The sequence below is a fragment of the Radiomyces spectabilis genome (genome assembly GCF_025331425.1).
Source record: "Radiomyces spectabilis strain NRRL 2753 chromosome Unknown BYT42scaffold_5, whole genome shotgun sequence".
In the NCBI taxonomy this organism is placed as follows: domain Eukaryota; kingdom Fungi; phylum Mucoromycota; class Mucoromycetes; order Mucorales; family Radiomycetaceae; genus Radiomyces; species Radiomyces spectabilis.
Window position 1 is genome coordinate 1,878,190 of NW_026251930.1, and position 22,601 is coordinate 1,900,790.

Below are 22,601 nucleotides of genomic sequence, written 5' to 3' on the forward strand. Positions count from 1 at the left end.
ATGAATCCATTATGGAAATAATAATAGTAGAACGGATCGCCAGTGATTGGACCATTCAAGCCAGAAAAAGCGATCATCCGATGCTCGCTCGTACTGTTTATTTCTCATGCACGAGCCACCCTGGCGGTGATTTGAATTCTTGCTTTTCTGTGAAACCTGCAGCATGCAGAAACACACTGGGCTGTGCAACCAAAATACAGAAAGTTGTAACAGAAGCAGTACAAACACACATACAAAAAAATAAAGGACAAACCCGACAAGGGGGTAAACCAAACACAATAAAATAATAATAATAAACCATGCAAAATGACATTTGCGCGAATCACAAAAAATAATAATAAACAAAACCCTCTGCCGTTTCTTTTCACTTTTTGATGATGTCTAACAACCAGCTCATCAGTGGAAATTAAAGACAAAAGCTCCTGTTAACTTTAATTAGTGGTCATGCATAAGGCCCTTTGGAGGGGCAGTGCCTTTTGAGATACCTCGTTGCACACAGTAAGCTGAACATAGAGGCTGTACCAATAAAGTTGACGTGCAGTATATGTCCGCCAACACCGATATAGTCATCACTCACAATTTCGGTTTCAATATAAAGGGTCTATGCAACCATCGGTTCCACTACATGAATCTTCTTCTGGACTCAGAGCACAAGAGAATCAGCCGTTGCTTTCTCTTCAAGCTTAAAGGATGAGGTGAGAAATTCACCGGAAAAAGCTACATTAAGCGAACGAAACTTTGTAAAGCAAACAACAGCTGCACTATGCGAACTTGGAAACCCAAGCAAGCTGTGTCCATGGGAAGATATTCCGGATATTCTATGAAGTCTATCTGTAGCCATGTAATCGATGCGATTGACGATGTAACCTTTGGTGAAGAAGGAAGAATAGTTGATCGTAATGAGAAAGATATAAACCATATCTTGAGACGACACTTAGCAATAACTAAAGAAAAGGGAGGCTAAAAGAGATATGGATCATTATGTTCTATGATCTATGCATGCTTTTTTGTCGATGATGGGTCGTTTTATGTAATGTTAAATGATAAGTAGACATCTACCTAGTGGATAATTTCACTGAAAGAACAAAAGGCCATTTGGAAGAGGGATGAGTTATTTGTAATGTCATTCATTATGCTTCATTCAATCAGGTTGGTCAGCAGTTGTGACCACTTGTTGATGTGACACAGACTTAAGAACTGAGCCTGACGCTGAAGACAAAGAACCCTTCTTTTTCAGAAATACCTTTTTTTTATTCAACATCCCCCTTTTTCTCACTACCCTCAAATTTGACCAACATCTTTCATCATTTCAGTTGCTACTGTCAAGACTTTCAACAAGCTTGCGCAAGTGAATTAAAAACGGTGCCCTACTTGAATATCATTCAGCTGCCGACGCTGCTACGATACCGGGCGGAAGTTCAACCGTACTCAGTGTCAAACGATCGAACGACCGTGGAATCTGGTTCGCTTGCAAGCATCTGGAAAACGAAGAATTCGTAATGGTGATGCCGACTATGGACACTACCATGTCATAAGGACAAAAAGGTGTACCGTCGTTTCAGACAACAATCCGCAAAAGTCGAAATCAAGATCGAAACCTTTTTGAAGCTGGGTTTTACGGCCACAATCATTTTGAAGGTCCTAATGGGGGGGGGGTGGTTCAACGCAACTCGATTTCGGAGTGAATCTTGTATATTCCTGTGGCTCCTTCTTTGCACAGGCGTGGCTCCCATCTCCAGGGATTACTCTTACTGTTGGTGACTACGAAGGGGAAGTTGTTACCCAGGCCTATGTCCCACTGGATCGCCCCTTATCGAACGACTGGAGCGTACCTGTCGACACTTTCTTGCAGATTCAAACCCCAGGACCACAATTCGACCTGGGGTTTCTGCTTTCCGATGGCCTCGTTTTCGGCGTCTCCAGATCCACCACAAAACGTCGTGACATTTGGTTCCGTTATTCCCACAGGAGTGCACCAAATGCTGGGCTTTTTTTTCATTTTCTCCTGATTGTCTCGCCAACTATGGAGACCGTAAAAGGTCATGCACCTTGTTCGCATTGCGATGAGTTTCTTTCAACGAAAGGAAAAAGAGACACGCACGTCCGTAATCGACATAGCAATCACTTAACGATTGGTAGGTCAACGGGTCAATATCTGAACAGGAGGGTTTCTACTGATTTTGTTTGCATCCAGATGGGTTATTTTTTGAGCGGACGTTACATGGGAATACCATCGGCTTCGCTTGTCCAATATACCCCAAGAGCTCGAAAAACATTCGCACCAACAAGGACCGACATCACCTATACCAGCGTATACATCACCGAGCGCTGTTATTCAGGCGCCCATTGAAACGCTCTCGTTCGAACAGCTGAACATTGCGCAGCAATTTTATCTGTTTTCAACAAACAGCAAAGCGCCTGGCAGGACATGCCCCATTGATGGATGATTGACGAGTGGACGCAGCACATTCTTGCCCTCCGGGACGCGTCCACTCCGATGTTTATGAATACATTGATCGTGCGACGTGCAGCCGATTTCGTGCGGGTGTACTACAAGAGCATGATATTGGTCAGCACACGCTCCCTCAAGCAGCCAAAAACAAAATTGAAGACATTACAGTATATCGGTAAATATGGCTATAGTTTATATGCAACGAACATTTAACATGTGCTGGTAGAGCATGGCAAACGAATCCATGCGTTTGCCCGCATCTCGGGCAATCACGATGCTCATGACCGGAGACACAATGACCCCCTTCAACCGGACGCTTCTCTCAATTCGAAACATGTAAGTTCATACGCTAGGTGAAGAAATACGGATCTAACTAGTTCGTAGGGTCGAGAAACTGCCCGATGATTATCTTGACGGTAGCCCAATGAAAACCGAATCGATCACAAGGTACTTGGAAGCGTCGCTGGCAACCTTATTCGAGATGTTGGCAATGATATCATTGTCGAATGGTATGTAAGTAGTAGAAAGAATCTGTAAGGCACTTATTAGCATTACTGTAAATAGGACGTTGGTGAGCGACGAAAAAGCACTATCTGAGGAAAAGCCGGACGCAATCATCAGTGTAATCAACGGTGCATCGTTTAGTCGAGCGATTGCGTACGGAATAGCCAAGTCAGAGGTGCAGGCAATCAACCACAATCTTGTAACAAGGACTTGGGACGCCTTGGACGACTGGCAAAGGGAGCATCAGATACCAACGGCACCAAATTTGGCATTCGCATTCTTTGTGGGTTATAAGTACGCGGTTGATGTCTTGTTGAGCTTCTGAACATGCAGTATTTAACCCTTACCTTCTACATTTTTTTTTTCAACTAGGCAATCATGCCGCTTTTTATCGCGTCCAGCGACACCAATCATGCCTGAATAGGACATGTGCAACTGCCACCACACGAGTCCACAGTTCGGTGACCTCACTGGCTTGGCAATCATAACAGCTCAATTTGAGCTTGATGTGGTGCCAGATGTGCTCAATGGGGTTGAGGTCTGGTGATGTCAGTGAAGCAGACCCCACTTTACCTTGCGCAGGTCAACATCATCACCAATATCATTGCCGCCTTTGACAAATGGTGTTGCCTCTCCTTCCCTTGGGTGTATTGATCATCCTTCAACGTGCAGCACCGATCAAATGGGTTGCGTTCTTGTCTCATCCCGAACCGAGAACGCTCGTAAGTAAATGTTGTACCCTGTCTCATCCACCCAATTTCCAACTAAAGTGGTCATGTGGAATCGTGATGTCAATGCTGGGCGCAACATGCGCCGTATATTGGATGCTTACAAAGCAGCTTGCTGTCAGCTAGACTCCAGACCAGAAGCCCTCCGACGAGCATAGCACTGGCCACTGAGGAAAAGTCATGCAGACTTTTACAGCAATCTCTAGTTAAACTTTCAGGTGGACTTTGAATTATTTTTTCGTCCCTGACATAAAATCATTCTTTTTATAACGATTTGATTATTTCGAAAAATGCACATGTATCAGAACGGGATTTCCTAGGCTGTCTGCAAATAGTCGCAAATACATACAATCCAGCAGTGGCTGTTCACTCAGAAACAGCTGGAACTATTCTCTTTCTTTCCTTTGGCGCCTCCCAAACCTCCCCTCTCTGCCCTCAAATGTATACCAACCCACGATGCCGTATCTCGAACAAACAGAGAAGCGTCACTAGTACCCCATTAATCATGACTATGTTACGGGGCTGCAGGACAAAATTATAAGATGAAGTATACCATAGACAATGGCAATCGGTTGGAGATGGTTTTTTTCTGTCTATTGTTGATTCTCATTTCACAACAATCCTAGCCAATGACGCAAAAAGATGACCGGTGGGTTGTGAACATTCATCTTTTTTTTTTCGAGTTCTAGTCACCAAATTTACATTTATTTTCATTTATATTAGCACGCACTTGTTCATCGTAGAATTGACCGATTTTTTTGTATCCGTCCTATCCGTCTCCAATCGCTTGCAAGTCCGCGGCCTTGGTCTACAACCGGGCTTGCATTTGCTAATCCCAACGCTTGCCTTCGACGGGTTTCATAGTCATTGAGTCCAGCTTTTAATGACCGTCTGCCTCGAGAAGGAGCTTCGCCTCTCTGTTGTTTTGCGTTAATTACATTAGTGGATTACATGCGGAAAGTAAATTTTACCTTGATTACTTCCACATGATCGATATGCAAGCTCACACCATCATGGTTGCCTCCCCATGGTCGTGATTTGATGTGATGCCGTACAGAGCTTGCATACCCGCGCAATTTCGGTAACACCCGCACGCGGATCTTGAGATCATGATCGAGCCCCGTCTGGCCCGCTCCGGACGTTTTGCTCTTCCCGTGTTTCAATTTTTTGGATGCTCGCATCGCTTCCACTCTTCGCCCAGCAACAGCAAGCGCAAACGGATCATCCAATTCTATATTACTCTCTTCAAATGGAAGACGGTACTTGCCACAATGGATAGCCACTTGTATATCTCAGTATTCCGACATTCGCACACATTGAATCTTAGTTCTTTTTGCTCACTTACTTGCTACTACGTCGGAATCGTCCGTGTATATATCCGTTCCCCAGATCGCTCGTTTTTGTAGTTGTGTATTACTGTAGCTTAAATGCTTTCCGGATACTCGAACTTCCAGTACCCCGTTGATCGCGTCTTCAAAATTTGGTAACAGGAGATTAGGCGTGTAATCGTATAAACCTATTTTGTACAGGTTAGATATTCAACAATTTTTTAAGTGCACATAATGTATGAAAAAGATGCAAAAACGTACCTAATGATCTCTCTTCCATGCCTTCAACGGCTTTCCATACTTGGTCATTCCGTATAATTAGTTCGGGTTTCTTTTTGATCTCCCCCAAAGGTGGCCGGTGAGGAGATCCGGAAGGCGCAGCTTTAAACAAATGACTGCTGTTACGTCGGTTATACATCAGTTGATCCATGGACGTTTTAAGGGAAGCATCATTCAGTTTTCCAGACATGGCCGCGGCCGCCGCTCGCATCACCCCATCCATGGCCTCCTGGCCAATGCTGCCTCGACCCCCCTTTGCATTTTCCGATCGCTGACCATCTTCTTGACCCCGAGCACCGAGTGAAAGCGCCTGATCAAGCATTGACAGCAACGGGTGATGATGACCGCCCAGACTCGCCACCGAACTTTTTCGTCGTCCCATACTGGGGCTTCCGGTGCCATTGGACCTTCCCGATTTGTCATCGAAACTCACACTGTTCCGATGGGGGTTCGCAAGATTCGAACTCGCGTGGAGAATGCTATTAATATTTGCCGTGATCACCGCCAAATTGCCAATCGCTGCAGCCGCGGCGGTTGACGAGGTTGAATTTGAACGTCCTGCGTTGGCACTCGCAGCTACAGCCGCGAGCGCATTTCCCAAAATCTCCGACGGTGACGCTTGATCAGTTGATTTTTCGTCCGTGGTTGCCACAGGTCGCGCACTGAGACGTGAGGTCGAGCTGTCGCCCTTTTCAGTTGCCAAAGTACCCATGGGCGAAAATCGCGAGCCCTCCATTGACCCTACACTGCTGCTCAATCGACGTAATGCCGCGCTAATTTCTGGTAGACTGGTGAAAGCCGCTAAATTCGGTACAGAGAGTTTGGATCGGTTGGCGTTCTCTGTCCTTTTCACCGTTGGCGTTGTCTCGGACGAAGCGTCGGTGGCAACCGTCGGCATGGTACTCGTGCTGACAGGAGGTTGCGTAGATGTTGCATTAGCAGTCGTCGCGCTTGTTTCCGATGGGTGTGGGAAAGAGGCTCCAGCTTCATGCTTGGGATCGATTCTTGCAGCTTCATATTCCATCGATGGGGAAGACGTGTCATTTTCATCGTTCTCCGGAACAGAGATTGACGTTAATGCAGCTACTAGCTGTTCATTGGTAATGGTTCCGTTCGATGTATCGAGGGATGCCTTTGTCGGGATGGATTCGGCTGGTTCCGTCAAGGGTGACCCGGATGATCGCTCTGCCGTATTCAGTTCAGGTTTGATCGGGAGTGTCTGATCTTGAGTTACAGGCGAAGAATTCTGAATCCGTGAACTTGGTAAGGGCGGCATGCTATGCCCTCGAAACGTTTCTGGAATAGGCTCCTGTACGGTAGGCACAGGAGACAGGGAAGCGGTCGACAATGCCGAAGAGGACTCTTGTTTGCCGTTGTAGGTCTGTGCTCGTCCCTGCTCACTTAGAATGGCCGATACAGACATGCGCATGTTCAAAGGTTCCGAAGTAGGGTATACTGGCTGTGTTTCTATTGATGTGTCCATGGGTGTCTCCAAAGATGAAGAATCAGGGACAGCATTATTAGCGACGGGCCTTTCATGCTCTTTCGCCGGAGACGAGGAAGAAGCTTCGACCGCTGAAGATAATTTGCGAACAATAGTTTCCGCATCAATCAAAGCATCTGTCTCTTCCATGGGTCTCTCGCTTTCTATTGTCGCTTCACTCGGCTCTGCTGTATTAGTGCTTGTCATAGATGCTTCTGAGGCAAATCAAGTTTCAGTTATGCAACATTTTGCTAATTCACATTGACCCACGCAGAGCAGACCCACCTTCTTCTTTGATATTATCTGTGGCATCCGTCATGACTATAAAGAAATACGATAAACATCAACTCTTGACAAAAATGGTCTACCATTCAGACACAATACCTTGTGTTGCGGCTGTCGTGTCTGTTTCGCAATGCGCTGGTGCTTCCGGCGGATCAGTATTCTCTACTTTTTGACGCTTGATGGCTGGCATCTCTGAGGATGCCCCTTCTTCTACGTCTGGCTGATCGTGATTAACCGTAGCTCTTTTCTGACCCACTTCGTCGTCCATGATGCTGCTGTACGAAAGGAAATGCGATTCACAGTTAGCTTCTTCCACACCGTGACGGTGGATGCTGCCTACGGAATCACGTGATAATGGCAAGTCACGGTCCATGTCCACATGGGGATGCCAAGGAATGATTGGGACATTCTGTTTTTGGGCGACCGTTGACATTTTTCAACTTTTTTTTTTTTTTTCTAAACAAGCTATCATTGTTTTTTATCCTTTTCCTATGAGCGTCGCTGGCTCAACCTCGTCACGGGGCACCCCTTCACGCTCACGCTCACGTTCACGATCGCGTTCACGATCGCCGCCCTACAGCGATGGCCGTTACGGTCCCCGATACGGTTCTCGTTATGATGCCTACAGTTATCGACCCAGCAGAAGTGGTCCACCCACACCTTCAGAAGATTACAGAGATCTACGGGATCGAGAACGAGACAGAGAAAGAGATAGAGCATTTTTATTGCCGAGAGACGACCGATATATGCCACGAGCACGAGACAAGTAAGCTTTTCTACCCACCATCATATTTCAACCAACCTTGTACATCGATGAAATCTAATCCATTCTACCATTGTCATAGAGACACTCGTTACGCTCCTTATTACCGCCACGATCCTTCGCCATTACATCCCTATCCCCCAGTTTCTTCCACCACCACTTCTCGTGAATATCCCAAACACCCTGTGAATATCCGAAGTGAAGGTAGAACCATCGTCGATACTGAAATATGGTCATTGAAAATCACTTGGGAAAACTAATCAGCAGGAATTGGGATCCATTACAGGCAATATTGATAGGCAGCGACCATTCGACCCAAAATCGAGCCCATCAACGAATGGACTGGTGAAAGATGCAAGTAAAGATGACAACGACTTGGGTCCACGCACTGGAGCCGATACCTATACTCCACCTCCCCGTTACATGGATCGAAGGGACAAAGATCGTGATCGAGAAAGAGAACGACGGTATCGCGATGATGACAGACGAAGGGAAATTGATAGACGACCACGAGAAAGAGATGTGTATGTGTTAAAAAAAAAACCTCCTGGCCGGAAGTGTGTGTGTGTGTGTGTATGAGTTGTGAACGATAAACTGAATACCGACATGCTTTTACCTTGAATATATACAGTTACACCTCACGAGAAATGCTGCGTTATGATTCAGTTCCTTCGCTACCATCCTATGCTTCTCCATCCTTTGGAGGTGACTCTTATCGTCCCGATCGTGATCGCGACCGTGAATTGTCGGGACCAGTGAATCCCCCCATGGCCTACCATGAACGAGATCGATTAGGCGATCGCGACTTTTACCGATCGACCATGCCACGAGCATCCCCTTCTATGGAGTTTGATCGTTATCGTGGTCGGCCTAATCGTCCCTCAGATCGCTCATGGGGTCCTACACCCAGTACCAGTGTTCCGACTCTACGTCAAGACACGCGTCCCCGTGATCGGGAATATATTGAACCAAGATTATCTCGCAGCGTCAGTGAAACTCCTGTCAGTACTGCCAAGGATGAAAAAGAGTCGGTCACCCAGGAAGGACCCAATGTCAGCAAAGAAGGTGAAAAGGAAGACGGGAGAGGTCCATCCTCCGGTACGTTCAACAGTAAAAGGAAAAAAAAAAACTACTGCGAGATTGCATCGTGAAAGCTTATTAATATGACATCATTTTTTCCGTAGTTGCACGAATTATCGTGAAACAAGAAGAGTCCGCGAAAGATGCAATGCCTTTAGAGTCTCCGTCATCGATGCCTGTAGTGGAAGATATAGAAATGAAAGCAGAAGATAAGAAAACAGAAGATGTCCCTATGGGCGAACCCGGTGAAATTTCAGATGCTCCAGAGACGGTCGATGAGGAGACGGGCGCGCAGCCATCCACAGATAGCATCCCAGACTCCGCCGCCCCCTTGGCAAACGACTCCGTCACCGATATGATGAAAACAGAACCACCTGCATCTGTGGATCAAAAGCTTACCGAAAACCAACCTCCATTCTCCGACGAAGCTTCCTTTGCCAAGGAGAATGAGATGACTCAGCCAGCACAAGTATTACAGCCACCCGTTTCCACCGAAAACGTTGTTCAAACGCCTGTGACAGAACAGGAAGGTGTCACGCAATCTGCAGCAGCGACCAACGTTATCCAACCGGTCGAAGCTCCGATCGACAAGCCAGACAAACAAAACGTGTCTCTGATACAGCAACCACAACAACAAGACACATCCACCATGACACAGGAGCAAATCGTCGAGCGTATTGATCAAATTGAAACGGACATCACCATGTATGAGGATATGCTGGAAAACCTTGGCAAACAGCCTGAGCCAGCGGCAATGGAGAAAGGCGATATTATGGACGAAACAATGACAGAGGCGGGAGCGAAAGAAGACGAACATCATGAAGCCGAAGAGGCCAAACATCGTGCTTTACAGGCGATGCAAGAAAGTTCACAGGGCCAAGTAGCCGCCGAGGTGAAGCCGGTAGAGACTTCGCCTTTGATGCGCAAACGTCCGCAACTGCTCATCGATCAGGTGCGAGCTTACGAAGACAATGACGAAGATCAACTGTTGTGCGAAGAAATCACGGAAAACAATCGACAGTTGGCCAGAGAAAGCGCGTGTATGTTGGGCGGATGGCAAGGAAAGCCAGATGACCAAGCAGTGTGGTCCGATGAAGAACAATGGAGTCGGCCACTGTATGCTTCTGTTAGTGATTGTCCCCTAGTTCAGAGAAACATTGAACAGTTTGCCCAGCTCCGTATCACCATCGCCGATACATTGGCTCACCAGCACAAGGGTCTCAAACGTAAAGAACGAATGCTGAAAAGGGAATACAAGACGTTGTACGAACGATGGAAAGAGAAGAATATTGCTTTGGATAGCATTCGAGACCACGAACGACGCGCCGAAAAATATACCTATCGTTCGTCCTCGCGTCGCCGTGCAGAAGAAGAAACGGACGAGTTGGTGGATGGGGTCATTTTCAACAGCGATGTCGACGCGTTACGATTTGAAGGCGGTGATGGCGCATCGACTCCCTACAGCGGGCCAGGCAAAGGGCCTTGGACCTCGGACGCTGCACGCTCTGAAGCCGAACTGCTGGAGATTATCCAGTCGCTGGAATCCGCCGACATGCGCAATCCGGAGCTTCGTGCAGCTAAAACAACGGCTACGATTCCTGCCATGATCTTGGATCCAAAGGCACGGATGCGAACCTACAATGACCGCAGTGGTTTGGTCAAAGATCCATTGACTTATTACCATACCGGACCCGATACAGGGGATGTGTGGACGCAGCAGGAAATGACGGCGTTTATGGAAGGGTACATTCAGAATCCGAAGCAATTTGGCCATATTGCTGCCATGGTTGGCACAAAAACAGCACCGCAATGCGTACTTTTTTATTACCGCAAGAAGAAAAAGATTGATTTCAAGAGTCTTTTAAGTAAGGGACGAAGAGGTAAAGCCGGCAAACGCCGCGATCGATTAGCTGCGGCGGTTCGACGTGCTACCGGTGCTTCCAACTCGACGGTGAGAAAGGGCAAGAGTAAAGGCTCGGCGTTGATGACGGATATCGGCGAAGCTCAGGTGTCACGCAAAGCCAAAGAAAAAGAAACCGAAAGAAGAAGAGCAGGCGACGCCGTTGATGGCATGGAGACCGCTGGCACCCCGGAGTGGAGTTCCGGAGTAGATCGTCGAAGAAACAAGCCGCGCAACTCGGATAAATCGTCTTCGGCTGTCATGGCCGCCGCCGCGACTGCCATTGCTCGTATTGCCGATACGGACACGGCAGAGCCTGTGACGGAACGTAAACGTCCTGGAAGACGTAAAGGAAGATCGCCTCGTGGTTCCGTCGCGGCCTCGGCCAAGTCGGCAACCACCAGCGAGGTAGCCAAAGTGGAGGAAACCTTGGCACCACCACGGCCGTCATTTATGGAAGATCAAGAGATGACGGGCGATCGATCGGGGCCCACGGCGACCGCGCGTTGGACGGAGAAGGATAAGGACGTGGCCGTTGAAGCGTTCAAGATTCATGGTCGAAACTTTACCCAAGTGGCTGCCATCGTCAGTACAAAGACCGAGGATCAGTGTCGTAACTTTTATCACAACTACAAACGTAAATTTGGTCCTAATGTGTTTGACGAGGAGTCGGCGGAATCTTCAATTGTGTCCGACATTAAAGCGCAAGCAAGCATACAGGGGCAGCAGTTGAAGGCCGATGAGGAAGATGCGGCGGCGGCTTTGGTGGGATTGTTCCAAATGGGAAGTGGTTCGGTTACCCCTAGCGAACGTGGACCCAGCACTCCCACTGTGCAGGTAGAAACACTAGCAGGACCTGGTGTGGATAGTGGTGGCGGTGCCTCCACCGCGGCTCGACGACGCAGAGTACGATCGGCCTCTGGCAAGGCGGACGGTGGAGCCGACCCTGGTGCTTCTTCGTGGAGTGAACAGGAGATAGCGAGCAAATCCAATGTACGGAAGGCGAAGCATCGGATAGCGTCGTCTCCGGGATTTGATGGCAAGCGAACTTCCTATTCTTCCTATTGGTCTGTTTCCGAGAAGGGCGAATTTGTTCGGTTGTTGGAGATGCACGGTCGCGATTGGGATAAAATTGCCGATGCGATGAAATCAAAGACGGCCATTCAAGTACGCAATTTCTATGCGAATAATGAAGAAAAAATGGGACTCGCTCACATTGCACAGCGGTACGAAGAACGTCAGCGAAGAGGTACTTTAACCACGCTACCTCCCATGGGCACGTCGTTTGAGTCGTCGATTCACGGACCACGCAAAGAACTTCCTGCACTTGACAGTTTCCCATTTTCTTCCCCTCAGTTGGAGCGACAGACGCCTCAGTCGGCGCCTTGTGTCACTGCTCCACAAGACAGCTATTTCACTACCTTGGCTCCTCCTCAACCCCATCCTATGGCCATGACACCTGGCGAGTCGCCACAGTATCCCGAGTATAATCGACCTACTTTTCATGCTTTCCAACCACCGCCTCCACCAGCACCGACAGAACCTCGCCCTCCCGCATCTTCATCTGCCACTCCTTCTGTCACTAAAGTGGCCGATTTGCTCAACAGCGAAGAAACCGCCGTGAACACGCCAAAGAAGAGTTGGGAAACCTGGTTTGGGGCGTGAAAACCGTTCCATGATTGCATTCAAACGCTTTCTAGTTCGTCTTCTTTATTCTGTACAGTCTACACTACCGTAATATTTTTTCGTAATGCCTCTTGTAAATGTAATATGAAGTTCGCATCAAAAAAGTATGCCTTACTATCTTTACACCTATTGTCTCCAAGTTTTTTGTTTTTTTGCCTTATCATTCTCCCGTAACTGCAATATCCAATCAGCAACCGCGAATGAATAGCGAAAGGCTGATTGGGTAGTGTTGCAGTAAAATGAATTTATGTGACTGGGAGGAAGGCTTGTGCCAAGGATAAGCAGTCCCGGGCACATTTTTTTGGCCCATTAGAAGCTGGCCGAAAAAAAATCTCGATTTTTTTCAAGCATCGTAACAGGCATCTGCTATGCAATCAGACGAAGTTATTTGGCAGGTGATCAACCAGCAGTTCTGTTCTTACAAAGTTCGGTGAGTAGTTTAGCAATGGGCAAAATGAATGCGGCAAACACTGTGCTAATGCGCTTTTGTAGTACACCAACCGGCACGTTTTGCCGTAATGGATACAATGTCACGGGTCTTTGCAATCGTCAATCGTGTCCTTTAGCGAACAGTAAATATGCCACCATTCGTGAACACAAAGGTATTTATTTTGCTTCGCTCTTCTTGGTAGCCCGTGCCTCAGTAGCGATTTAACCGTTCCTTTTGTTTGCACCCGTAAAGGTATCGTTTACTTGTACATGAAGACTCCCGAACGAGCCCATTCGCCTGCCAAGATGTGGGAAAAAAAGAAGCTGTCAAAGAATTATGCGGAAGCTCTGGCACAGGTAACTGGAGGACGGGAAGAGCAAAAGCCGGGACTCACTGTTGCACTTGATGTGGACCATGGAGTGATCGAGCGATCTTTACCCGGATTGACGGGGAACTTGGTCATCAACAAAGAGAAGCTAACATTGTCATTGCCACACAGATCGATAAGGAACTGCAGTACTGGCCCAACTTTTTACAACACAAATGCAAACAACGTTTGACCAAGATCACGCAATATTTGATCCGTATGCGTAAACTCAAGCTGAAAGAAGCGTAAGTAGTTACAGCCATTGCCAACCCTCGTTTTATCGATTACTCACGATGTTCCGATGCAATGACTTATAGTGACAGACCCCAGCTTATCGGCATTAAGAAGAAGTTGGATCGACGTGAAGCCAACCGCGAACGAAAGGCCGAAGCGGCAGCACGATTGGAGAAATCAATTGAAAAGGAATTGATCGAACGATTAAAGAACAAGGCTTACGGTGACGCGCCTTTGAACGTGAATAATGAGATTTGGCAAAAGATTTTGGATCAAGATATTGAAGGTGCCGTCGATGAAGAATCCGAGGAAGAGGATGAAAACGAACTCGAATATGAAGATGAGGAAGAAGACGAGGTATGCACGCTATTTATTTTTTTACTCTCTGTGCAAAAACGTGCTAATTCCTTATAATAGAATGACATTGAATTCGTATCTGATTTCGAAGAATCCGATCTTGAGGATATGGAGAACGGTTTTGAATACGAGATGGAAGATGAGGAAGAAGAGGACGCCGATGCGCTATTGGACGGTTTGGAGGAAGCAGATGATCAAGTAGATGAAAGCGATGATGAGGAAACAACTTTGGTAAGCCAAAATAATGGGAATGGACCCTTGCAGGATAGAGTACTGAATGAATTGGATAGGCTAAGAAACGAAAGTCACGGGCAGCGCCCAAGGACACGAAACGCAAGAGGAAGGGTGCTCATGTGGAGGTGGAATACGAGCAAGAAAACGAGGGAGCATTGCAATTGTGACATTGATACCCTATTCTTTCTTCCTTTTTGTCTTTTTTTCTTACTCTCCTACATCACCCATTCTGCCCATGCGATACATATAAAGAAGAACAAAAAAAAGGCACAAAAAAAAAAACCAACCACGCACACAGATAGCTATCACAGCAAACTTTTTCATCTTCATAAGCAAATCATTCTTTTTTATCTTTATGCTGATTTTCTAATTTACAGTAGACTTTTTTTGACAATACATTTCGAAATACTTGTACTTTCACAAGGCAATCGTTGCTGCTTTTTTTTCTCTGCATGCGAACCAAAAAATATTAACCTCTTGGAATGTACGTTGCTAACGGTCAATGAGCGAGGTTTTGAAGAGGATGGGCACAGGGCCCTATGAACAAATCTAAAACGGTTGACTGTTCCCAGTCTGGACACACTGCTCCTGTTATTCCTTTGATATGGATGGCAGCGCCACTACTCAAGGCTATTTAATATATTCAATACTTAAAAAGTAGTGTAGCGATTGCGAGTCGTGAATGATAAAATCATGAGTTGCTATACAAGATTTATTTTGTCTTTTTGGCCTTCTTTGTTCGGGTTTTCTTCTTCAATGCATCCATGTAGGCTCTGATAACGGTACTGTAAGCATTTTGGAACTTTTCAAAATCGTCTGGCGATACCTTTAGGATAAAAAAACATGAGCATCGTATCTTTCCGAAAAACTTCGGCACACACTTACCATGGTACTGATCTTTTTATCTTTGTAGGTGGCTCGTACAAGGGTTGGGTATTGTACGTCCTCATCTACTTTGGTTTCTAATACTTTGTCGGCCGACTTTGGGACCATCTTGGATATTTTTTTCGCTCGAGTCAATCTATGCGCGGTCACTGATAGATGAGTTAATATCTAGTAACGAAACGTTCGTTGAACTCTGCCAATTCTTATTACTTCGTTTCATCGTCACAGAAACCGCACCAGACCCGCGAGTCGCTTCATAGAATCGGCCTAATTCCACTGTGAACTGCAAATGGTAATATCGTTAGAATAACGGAAACATTTATTTTTGTAACACCTTGATATGCTTGACTCACAGTGACGGGATCTAATTCCTTCATGTGTAATAAAATGGCTGCAGTGAATTACGAGCCTCAACGTTCCTTTTCCACACTTGCAACGAAAGCGTTGACAAAAATTTGCCGTTCAAACTCCGACTTTTTCGTTTCGCTGCTTCCCTGTAGAAAATCATCACTCTAAATCATCGCTCTTTCGCGACGAAAGTAACAGGCCACATAGCTGATTCCAACCTTTTGGTCTGGTCTGCTTTGCTCTAACCGCCAAGGCTGTCTCGCTCTTTTTCTTGATGACATATGCAAGACACCACAATTTATACATATTGTCAAAGGTGCGCTTGACCAGCCTACTGGCTATTCTGATACCAGAAGCGTTGCGTTAGGTAGAATCACTGCGGTTCAAGGAAAGCAACGTAAATAGAACGATACGAAAATCCTCCATCCATGGATGACAAAAAGTTGTAATTGCCCAAGGATGGCCTTTTGATATCATGGTAGTCCTCCATGTCTCTTTTATATATGCAGTGTGTTCGTCTTGGATTCAACAACGAATCTTGCAGCGAGGCCAACCAGCTTAAAAGTCTGCAATAAAACATGGATCTGGCGTGGGTTTCCAGTCCCTCCCTTCACCGTGTTCCTATATGCCCTTTAAGAGACCAAGGCCTTCTTGGGCTTTGGCATTGATCGAGTGAATTATAAAAACGCACCACTCATTCATTTGTTGCAGTCCACAAGAGACGTGATTGGGACCATAACGGGAAATTCGCCTATCAGTTTGTTTTATCTACAATAAACACAAACAACATCGATCGGGATCCGCGGCTCCCGTTTTTTCCATATCAGAAAAATTGGTCAGTATGACAAAGTTGTATCGTATCGTGACTGTTTCCAGTGAATCGGTGAACCCAGGGCTGGGCGAACATTCATATTTTTCCCTTTTTGCCTCTGGGCCCACATTATCTTGAGTGCATACAGAAGCCCTTTCCAAGGCCTCCCCACCCTGCCACTACGAGTTTGACTATGGAAACTTCAGCGCCGACTCATTTACGGGAAGACACCATTATCGGCTCGCCGGCCATCCCAGCCATCACCAACGAACCGAAAAGCAATCTTCGACGTCAGTTGGACGATCTTCTTTTTGGCTCCGTAAGTCATACGCCACTTTTTAACTTGACTGCTTTAAAGCATATGGTCTATTGAGGGACCCGAGCATGATATACTTAAAACGAATGGGTCTTCTTTAGGTGGCGGGTATGGTGGGTAAATTTGTCGAGTACCCTTTTGATACCGTCAAAGTTCGACTCCAGACGCAACCGCTTGATCGCCCGTATTACTCAGGGCCTCTCAACTGTGTCAAAGTAACACTTCAACAAGAAGGATTCAAGAGTCTTTACAGGGTAAGTAGATAATGTTGGAACGGATAAGTGTTGATTCTAAAATTTTGGCAACGGTTTCGCTTTTTTTCCTTTTTTCCCCGCATGCGTTGTTTTAGGGCTTATCATCTCCGCTTATTGGATCGATGGTTGAGAATGCGGCTTTGTTTGTCGGATATCGTCAAGTACAACGTTTAATTCGTAATTATTCGGCAACCCCGCAACAAATCGATGAATGGGAATCCATGAACCAGGAAGATTTACCGGCTCTCAGTATGAACCAATTGGTCGTTGCCGGTGCAGCATCAGGAGCGCTGGCGTCTTTCGTTCTCACACCGGTCGAATTGGTCAAATGTAAATTACAGGTACAGATCGGCACCCCCTCCACTGCATCATCCACATCAGCAGCCACAGCGGGGCAACCCATTCGATATACGGGACCTTTCCATGTGATTGCACACACGATCCGACAACACGGTTTCAGTGGATTTTATCGTGGTTACCTGGCTACATTGATTCGTGAAACCGGAGGAGGTGCTTTTTGGTTCGGCATGTATGAATATACTTGTGATTTTTTCATGCGTCAACATCAACGTCGTACGGGTGAAACCATTACGAAAAAGGATCTGAGCCCGGGTCAATTAATGTTGGGTGGTGCGTTGGGAGGCATGGCGTACAATTTCTCCTTTTTCCCTGTGGATGTGATCAAGTCGCAAATGCAAACTGATGAAGAACTGTTATCAGCCGGCAAGCGAGCGCGACAGTCATTCATGCAAACTGCTCGAAGCATCTATGTCGGCGGTGGCATTCCCGCCTTTTACCGTGGCTGTGGTATCACAGTGGCTCGCAGTGCGCCCAGCAGCGCCATCATCTTCTTAACTTATGTAAGTGTGAACCTTTGCGTGCTTGATATTCTGGAGAATCTCCGTATTCATCTTTCTTTTTTTCATCTACAGGAATTACTTTCCCGACATTTTGGTGCATAGAACAAAGAATTCCATTTATATCCATGTCATAGAACTTGCAACATTTCTCTTTTTCTTTTTCTGTATACACTTTTGCAATCTCTTTCTTTTACACCCAATTCTTTCTCATTCTTGTATTTTTACTAATCAAAATCATTTTTGTGACAATCTTAATGAATGCCATTCATTCGTTGTTTTCTAAAGTCCCTTCTTTATTATGTCGTATAATGACTCGCTTCACACCATAGTAGAATCTTCAAACTTGGTCTTTAGATGACTTGCTAGTGGATCCACGGTATTGCTCTATGTGGTTGCCTCTTTTTCATCTCTAAATGATGCTAGCTCTGCTAAGCTGGCAGAAGCATATCATAAGGCAGTGAATGAAGCCATATTAATAGCTCTTTCAACTTGAACGACCTCCAATTGAATATCAAGGTCACCATCGTCATACCAATTTTTTTTGTGACCTGTGCCGTATCAACTCTCGTTTCAAAATTAGGAATTGCCAGGCCCAAAAATGAACGCCACAGTTAAAGAAAGCAGTCACTGTGGGCCTGGTGGTGTTGCCCTTCGATCTTTAATTCTGTTTTTTCGAGTGCCTGTTTTAAAAGAACCACCGCCATGTCCCTGCTCAACCGTTCTCTTATTGGCACTACCAAGATTCTCCACCACAGCCATTCCATTAGTCCCTTGGCACGACTGAATCCTCTCACAGGTAAATTGCAAGAGTGCCTTATAAAATTCGACAATAGCTGTCAATTGGGCCTTTTTTACTTACAAATTTAATCGGTTGTGCAGAACAAGTTCGTTGGGCATCAAAGAAATCCGGCGGTTCTTCACGTAACGGCAGAGATTCCGCTGGTCGACGATTGGGAGTAAAAATGTTTGGTGGTCAGGAAGTCATTCCTGGCAATATTATTGTTCGACAAAGAGGAACCAAATTCCATCCAGGTGATAATGTAAGGCAAATCTCTGTAATGTAGAAATTAAAAAACACAAAACTCACTGGCAGTGGCTCCGTTGACAGGTCGGCATGGGTAAAGATCATACTCTTTTTGCTCTTGAATCGGGTTACGTTCGATTCTACAAAGATCCTCAACAACCCAAGCGTCGTTTAGTCGGTGTTGTCTTTGACCGAAACGATACACTACCTATTCCTCCCGATCAGCCTAAACCTAGACGTTTCGACCTTGTCGACCTGACAACCTTATAAACAGAGATTATGCTTGTGAATAGATTATGTATACATATACAATTGCCTTTTATTGATTCATTTTGAAACTAGACCCTTTAAAAAAAAGTTCGGAGGATGGGATTTCAGCCTTTTTATTTACGTTGGAAGTCTGTTTTAGCGGATGCTTCTTCTTTTTTTTTGGCAATGGACATGGTTGTTGGTTTTTTTTTACAGGAGAAAAAGTTTTAATATTGCAACTATGAAAGAGGGAGAGCTATTCAAGAGAAAAATAGACGGATTAACTTATTCAGATAACAATTCTTGAGCTTGTTTTGTGAAGAGACCACGGCCTGATAAAAGATCCACCAACGGACGATGTTCATACCACCACGCATCTTTGGGTTTGCGGTTCTTGAGATCGGTGACAGGCAACAGACTGGGCACCGAGCGATGAGTGACTTGATTACCGGACAAACCAATTACGGCGGCCGATTCCACGTCTTTGGTAAGTTCAACAGGAATGGGCGTACCATTTCGGTAGGCATTATCGAGAACGGCCAGTGCATGCTTTTCCAAAAAGCATACACAGCGCATCGCCAAACGTGTAGCACGAATACGGTCCATGGGAGACGGCGTGTTGCCTTGTTGGAGATGACCCAAGACGGCCGTACGTGAATCGAAAAGAGCATGACCTTCGTCCTTGAGGATGGAACTGATCACGTCGGTGGTGTAAGTCTTGCTGACTGTTTCGTTTCTCAGGACAATACGACCTTCGGATCGATCGGCGTCATCATCCAAGTACAGAGCCATCAAATGGCGCACATCCGACTGCAAGCGAGCCAAGGAAAGGCCTTCCTCGGGGATGTAAATGGTGTTGGCGCCCGTAGCAATACCGGCTTCCACAGCAAGATAGCCTGATCGACCACCTTGCACCTCCACAACGAATACACGTCGACGAGACGATCGTGCCGACTGGAGAATGGAATCGCAGGCGTCGGTAATAGCGTTCAGGGATGTATCGGAACCGAGCGAATAATCGGTACCGGGGACATTGTTCGAGACGGTAGCTGGCAAGTGGCATATAGGGATGCACAAAGAGGGATATTTGTCGCGTGCTTCTTCCAAATTTCGAAGCGCTGTGAATGCTTCAAATCCACCAATTATCATCAAGCCTTGAATGTTGTTTTGTTGGAGTTGGTAAGCCACCATGCCCATGTCGACAGATTCACCGGGTACGGCACGATTGGTACCGAGCTCCGAACCGCCTCGCGAGGTCCAGCCATCGACCTTGATCCAACTCATTTCCTCCACAGAACCACGCACCAAGCCGGGGAAACCATTGTAAATGCCGAGCATTGTATGACCGCGATTCAATCCATAACGCACAGCCGTTCGTGTAGCTGCATTCATACCGCCGGCAGGTGCGCCCACATGGATGACAGCCAGACGCATCTGTTGGTGTTCTGGTAAAATCATGGAATGATCATCGAGAATGGTGCTGGCGGAATAAGCGTCGAATTCTTCGGAAAATTGAGGATCGCGCAATTCCATGGCGCGAGCAAAGTCTTTTTCGCTGATGGCTTTGGCAACGTCGTGGGTCAGTTCGACGGCTTTCATCAAGGGACCCGTCGTGACGTGGTTGTTGCTCATACCGATCAGCGGTGAAGGAGTGTCGGGGGTGGATCGAAGAACGGCTTCCACAGCTTCCACACCTTGAATGGTGGCAAGAATACGGTCAAATGCAGCAGGCGAACCACCGCGCTGGGTGTGACCCAAGGTCGTCACACGTGTGTCCAGACCAAGTCGGTCGCTTAGAATATCCTTGATGTATTCAGCCTTGATGGGTTTAAGCGATCTGTCAATGGCGCCTTCGGCGACGATGATGACGGTTTTTCTTTTGCCGAGCTGACGATGGCGTTGTGCAACCGAGCACATGACGGATTCCCAATCATCACTGGTAGGCGGACGTTCGGGAATAAAGACGAAATCAGCGCCTGTAGCGATACCGGCCATCAATGCCAGCCAACCACAATGTCGGCCCATGACTTCAACGACAAAGGCACGTGAATGCGACAAGGCCGTGGTACCGATGGAATCCACACTTTCACAGATACGATGGAGAGAAGTTACAGCTCCAATGGTGATATCTGTGCTGGACATATCATTATCGATTGAGCCCACCAAGCCTACGATGGTTAAATGCTGGTACGTGTTGGCTTGTTCGGCAGTAATACGTCCGGATTCTTTTAGCTCATTAATTAGGCCTGGCCATTCCGAACGGAACACGTCGGCACCTGTTAAGGAACCGTCACCGCCACATACGATGAGCGAATCGATACCGTTGGATACGAGGTTTTGGGCAGCTTGAAGACGACCTTCTCTTTTCTTGAAAGGCATGCAGCGCGCCGTACCAATGGTGGTGCCACCCTTTGAAACACCACAAAAAAAAATTATCCACATGAGTCAATCCTCTATATTACTTTTTACTCTACCCCGACATGACAAATGATTACATACCACGGCCAACCATCCTCGCACGCTCTTCCAGTCCATCTTCCGAATGCGTTCTCCGCCATCCACGAGACCTAAAAATCAAGTGATGGTCAGGTTTTTTTGATGTTGTCTCTAGGCCACATTTTTCTCTTTTTTATATTTTTACCTTGATAACCTTCGTAAACGGCAAATACTTCGCAACCCTTTGAAATACCATAACGCACGACGGCGCGTACGGCGGGATTCATACCGGGGGCATCACCACCGGAAGTAAGCACGGCAATTTTCTTGCGCTTAGGGCTGGGTTGGGAAGCGGCTTTCACAGCAGTAGGGGCGCCTTGACTCAGAATATCGTGCTTATCCAAGAGGCTCGGGAAGGCCGGTTTATTGGCAAAGACAATCATGTTATTGAGTGGATCCAAAGCATAGAGTTCGATCAATTGGATTCGATCGTTGGCAGAAGTGGATGATTGATCTTGGAATAACACTCCTTGTTCCTTTAATTGGCCTTTGATCGTCTATGATATACAATTCTCTTGGTGAGGCTTTTTTTTCTCGGTCTTGTTTCTCCCGTACATTCCATTATCTCTGGCTGTATCTAAAGCACTCATCCTTTTCTTTCCCCGCTCATCGATAAAAAAAAAAAAGAAGACCCTTCCCAGTAATACAAAAAAAATCTGCTTACATCAATATCTGTCACGGTCAAGACCATGCCACTGGTGTGTAGTGCCCAGTCCACATCCTGAGGAGGTTGTTCTCGTTGAACAGCCGAAGTATCGATGACAAGCTTAATAGTCACGTCCGAAGTTAGTGAGCTTTCTTCGGCATGCAGTTTCAACCACACTTTTTCCGACGTGATGGCATTGTCGTTCTGACCGAGAATTTCCTGGAATCCGAGCGCTTTGTAGAACTGAGCGGTCTTTACAAACTGCTCGGTGTTGGTCGCATTAAGCAGAAAATGCGACAATCCTTGACTGATTTTCCTCATGGCTGTACCAAGCTATTCTTTTCTCGAACGTAAAGAAGACAGAAACATGAAAAAGGAAAGGAAACCCCGACATTTTTGCCTTTTTTTTCCCGTTCACAAAAAAAAAAGGGCGTCCGGCTCGGTCCTGTTGACCCCGTTTCGCTTTATTTCCATGGGATCGATGGAATGCTTGCGATTCCAAAAGGTTGGGAAGCAGCGTGTCGCATATTTTCGATCCCCGATTACAGCGGTGTCACCTTAATTTTCTCTCGCTTTTTCAGACCCTTTCACTTTGGCTACAG

The 22,601-nt window shown here is 46.5% G+C and overlaps 8 protein-coding genes across 8 annotated transcripts; 6 read left to right on the top strand and 2 right to left on the bottom strand.

The window, feature by feature from the left end:
- Positions 1 to 2,374: 2,374 nt before the first annotated feature.
- On the top strand, positions 2,375 to 3,478 carry BYT42DRAFT_309243 (uncharacterized protein). Its single transcript, XM_051562961.1, has 5 exons — positions 2,375 to 2,627; positions 2,679 to 2,788; positions 2,837 to 2,899; positions 3,017 to 3,250; positions 3,329 to 3,478. Exons 2-5 carry the CDS (start codon positions 2,682 to 2,684, stop codon positions 3,378 to 3,380), a joined length of 456 nt encoding a protein of 151 aa, XP_051424834.1. The 5' UTR covers positions 2,375 to 2,627; positions 2,679 to 2,681; the 3' UTR covers positions 3,381 to 3,478.
- A 4,008-nt stretch (positions 3,479 to 7,486) lies between these two features.
- Positions 7,487 to 8,164, top strand: BYT42DRAFT_309371 (uncharacterized protein). Its single transcript, XM_051562963.1, has 2 exons — positions 7,487 to 7,825; positions 7,905 to 8,164. Exons 1-2 carry the CDS (start codon positions 7,551 to 7,553, stop codon positions 8,080 to 8,082), a joined length of 453 nt encoding a protein of 150 aa, XP_051424835.1. The 5' UTR covers positions 7,487 to 7,550; the 3' UTR covers positions 8,083 to 8,164.
- Positions 8,165 to 8,311: 147 nt separating this feature from the next.
- BYT42DRAFT_309361 (uncharacterized protein) lies at positions 8,312 to 12,595 on the top strand. Its single transcript, XM_051562962.1, has 2 exons — positions 8,312 to 8,920; positions 9,007 to 12,595. The coding sequence occupies exons 1-2, from the start codon at positions 8,470 to 8,472 to the stop codon at positions 12,465 to 12,467; spliced, it is 3,912 nt and encodes a 1,303-aa protein (XP_051424836.1). The 5' UTR covers positions 8,312 to 8,469; the 3' UTR covers positions 12,468 to 12,595.
- Positions 12,596 to 12,840: 245 nt separating this feature from the next.
- BYT42DRAFT_566939 (ribosomal L28e protein family-domain-containing protein) lies at positions 12,841 to 14,712 on the top strand. The gene is made up of 7 exons (XM_051568041.1): positions 12,841 to 12,918; positions 12,981 to 13,090; positions 13,171 to 13,274; positions 13,418 to 13,530; positions 13,603 to 13,876; positions 13,937 to 14,107; positions 14,167 to 14,712. The coding sequence occupies exons 1-7, from the start codon at positions 12,857 to 12,859 to the stop codon at positions 14,275 to 14,277; spliced, it is 945 nt and encodes a 314-aa protein (XP_051424837.1). The 5' UTR covers positions 12,841 to 12,856; the 3' UTR covers positions 14,278 to 14,712.
- On the bottom strand, positions 14,691 to 15,404 carry BYT42DRAFT_566942 (signal recognition particle, SRP14 subunit). The gene is made up of 4 exons (XM_051568042.1): positions 15,349 to 15,404; positions 15,206 to 15,278; positions 14,996 to 15,144; positions 14,691 to 14,936 (listed from the first exon to the last, which is right to left on the bottom strand). The coding sequence occupies exons 1-4, from the start codon at positions 15,370 to 15,372 to the stop codon at positions 14,823 to 14,825; spliced, it is 360 nt and encodes a 119-aa protein (XP_051424838.1). The 5' UTR covers positions 15,373 to 15,404; the 3' UTR covers positions 14,691 to 14,822.
- A 743-nt stretch (positions 15,405 to 16,147) lies between these two features.
- On the top strand, positions 16,148 to 17,849 carry BYT42DRAFT_566948 (mitochondrial carrier domain-containing protein). The gene is made up of 4 exons (XM_051568043.1): positions 16,148 to 16,473; positions 16,572 to 16,724; positions 16,820 to 17,584; positions 17,657 to 17,849. The coding sequence occupies exons 1-4, from the start codon at positions 16,348 to 16,350 to the stop codon at positions 17,684 to 17,686; spliced, it is 1,074 nt and encodes a 357-aa protein (XP_051424839.1). The 5' UTR covers positions 16,148 to 16,347; the 3' UTR covers positions 17,687 to 17,849.
- Positions 17,850 to 18,286: 437 nt separating this feature from the next.
- BYT42DRAFT_613329 (ribosomal L27 protein-domain-containing protein) lies at positions 18,287 to 18,878 on the top strand (the record flags this gene model as incomplete). The annotated part of the gene is made up of 3 exons (XM_051571723.1): positions 18,287 to 18,380; positions 18,464 to 18,624; positions 18,693 to 18,878. The coding sequence occupies 3 exons, from the start codon at positions 18,287 to 18,289 to the stop codon at positions 18,876 to 18,878; spliced, it is 441 nt and encodes a 146-aa protein (XP_051424840.1).
- Positions 18,879 to 18,974: 96 nt separating this feature from the next.
- On the bottom strand, positions 18,975 to 22,381 carry BYT42DRAFT_514039 (6-phosphofructokinase). Its single transcript, XM_051565189.1, has 4 exons — positions 22,018 to 22,381; positions 21,499 to 21,850; positions 21,357 to 21,424; positions 18,975 to 21,266 (listed from the first exon to the last, which is right to left on the bottom strand). Exons 1-4 carry the CDS (start codon positions 22,318 to 22,320, stop codon positions 19,143 to 19,145), a joined length of 2,847 nt encoding a protein of 948 aa, XP_051424841.1. The 5' UTR covers positions 22,321 to 22,381; the 3' UTR covers positions 18,975 to 19,142.
- Between the last annotated feature and the right edge of the window lie 220 nt (positions 22,382 to 22,601).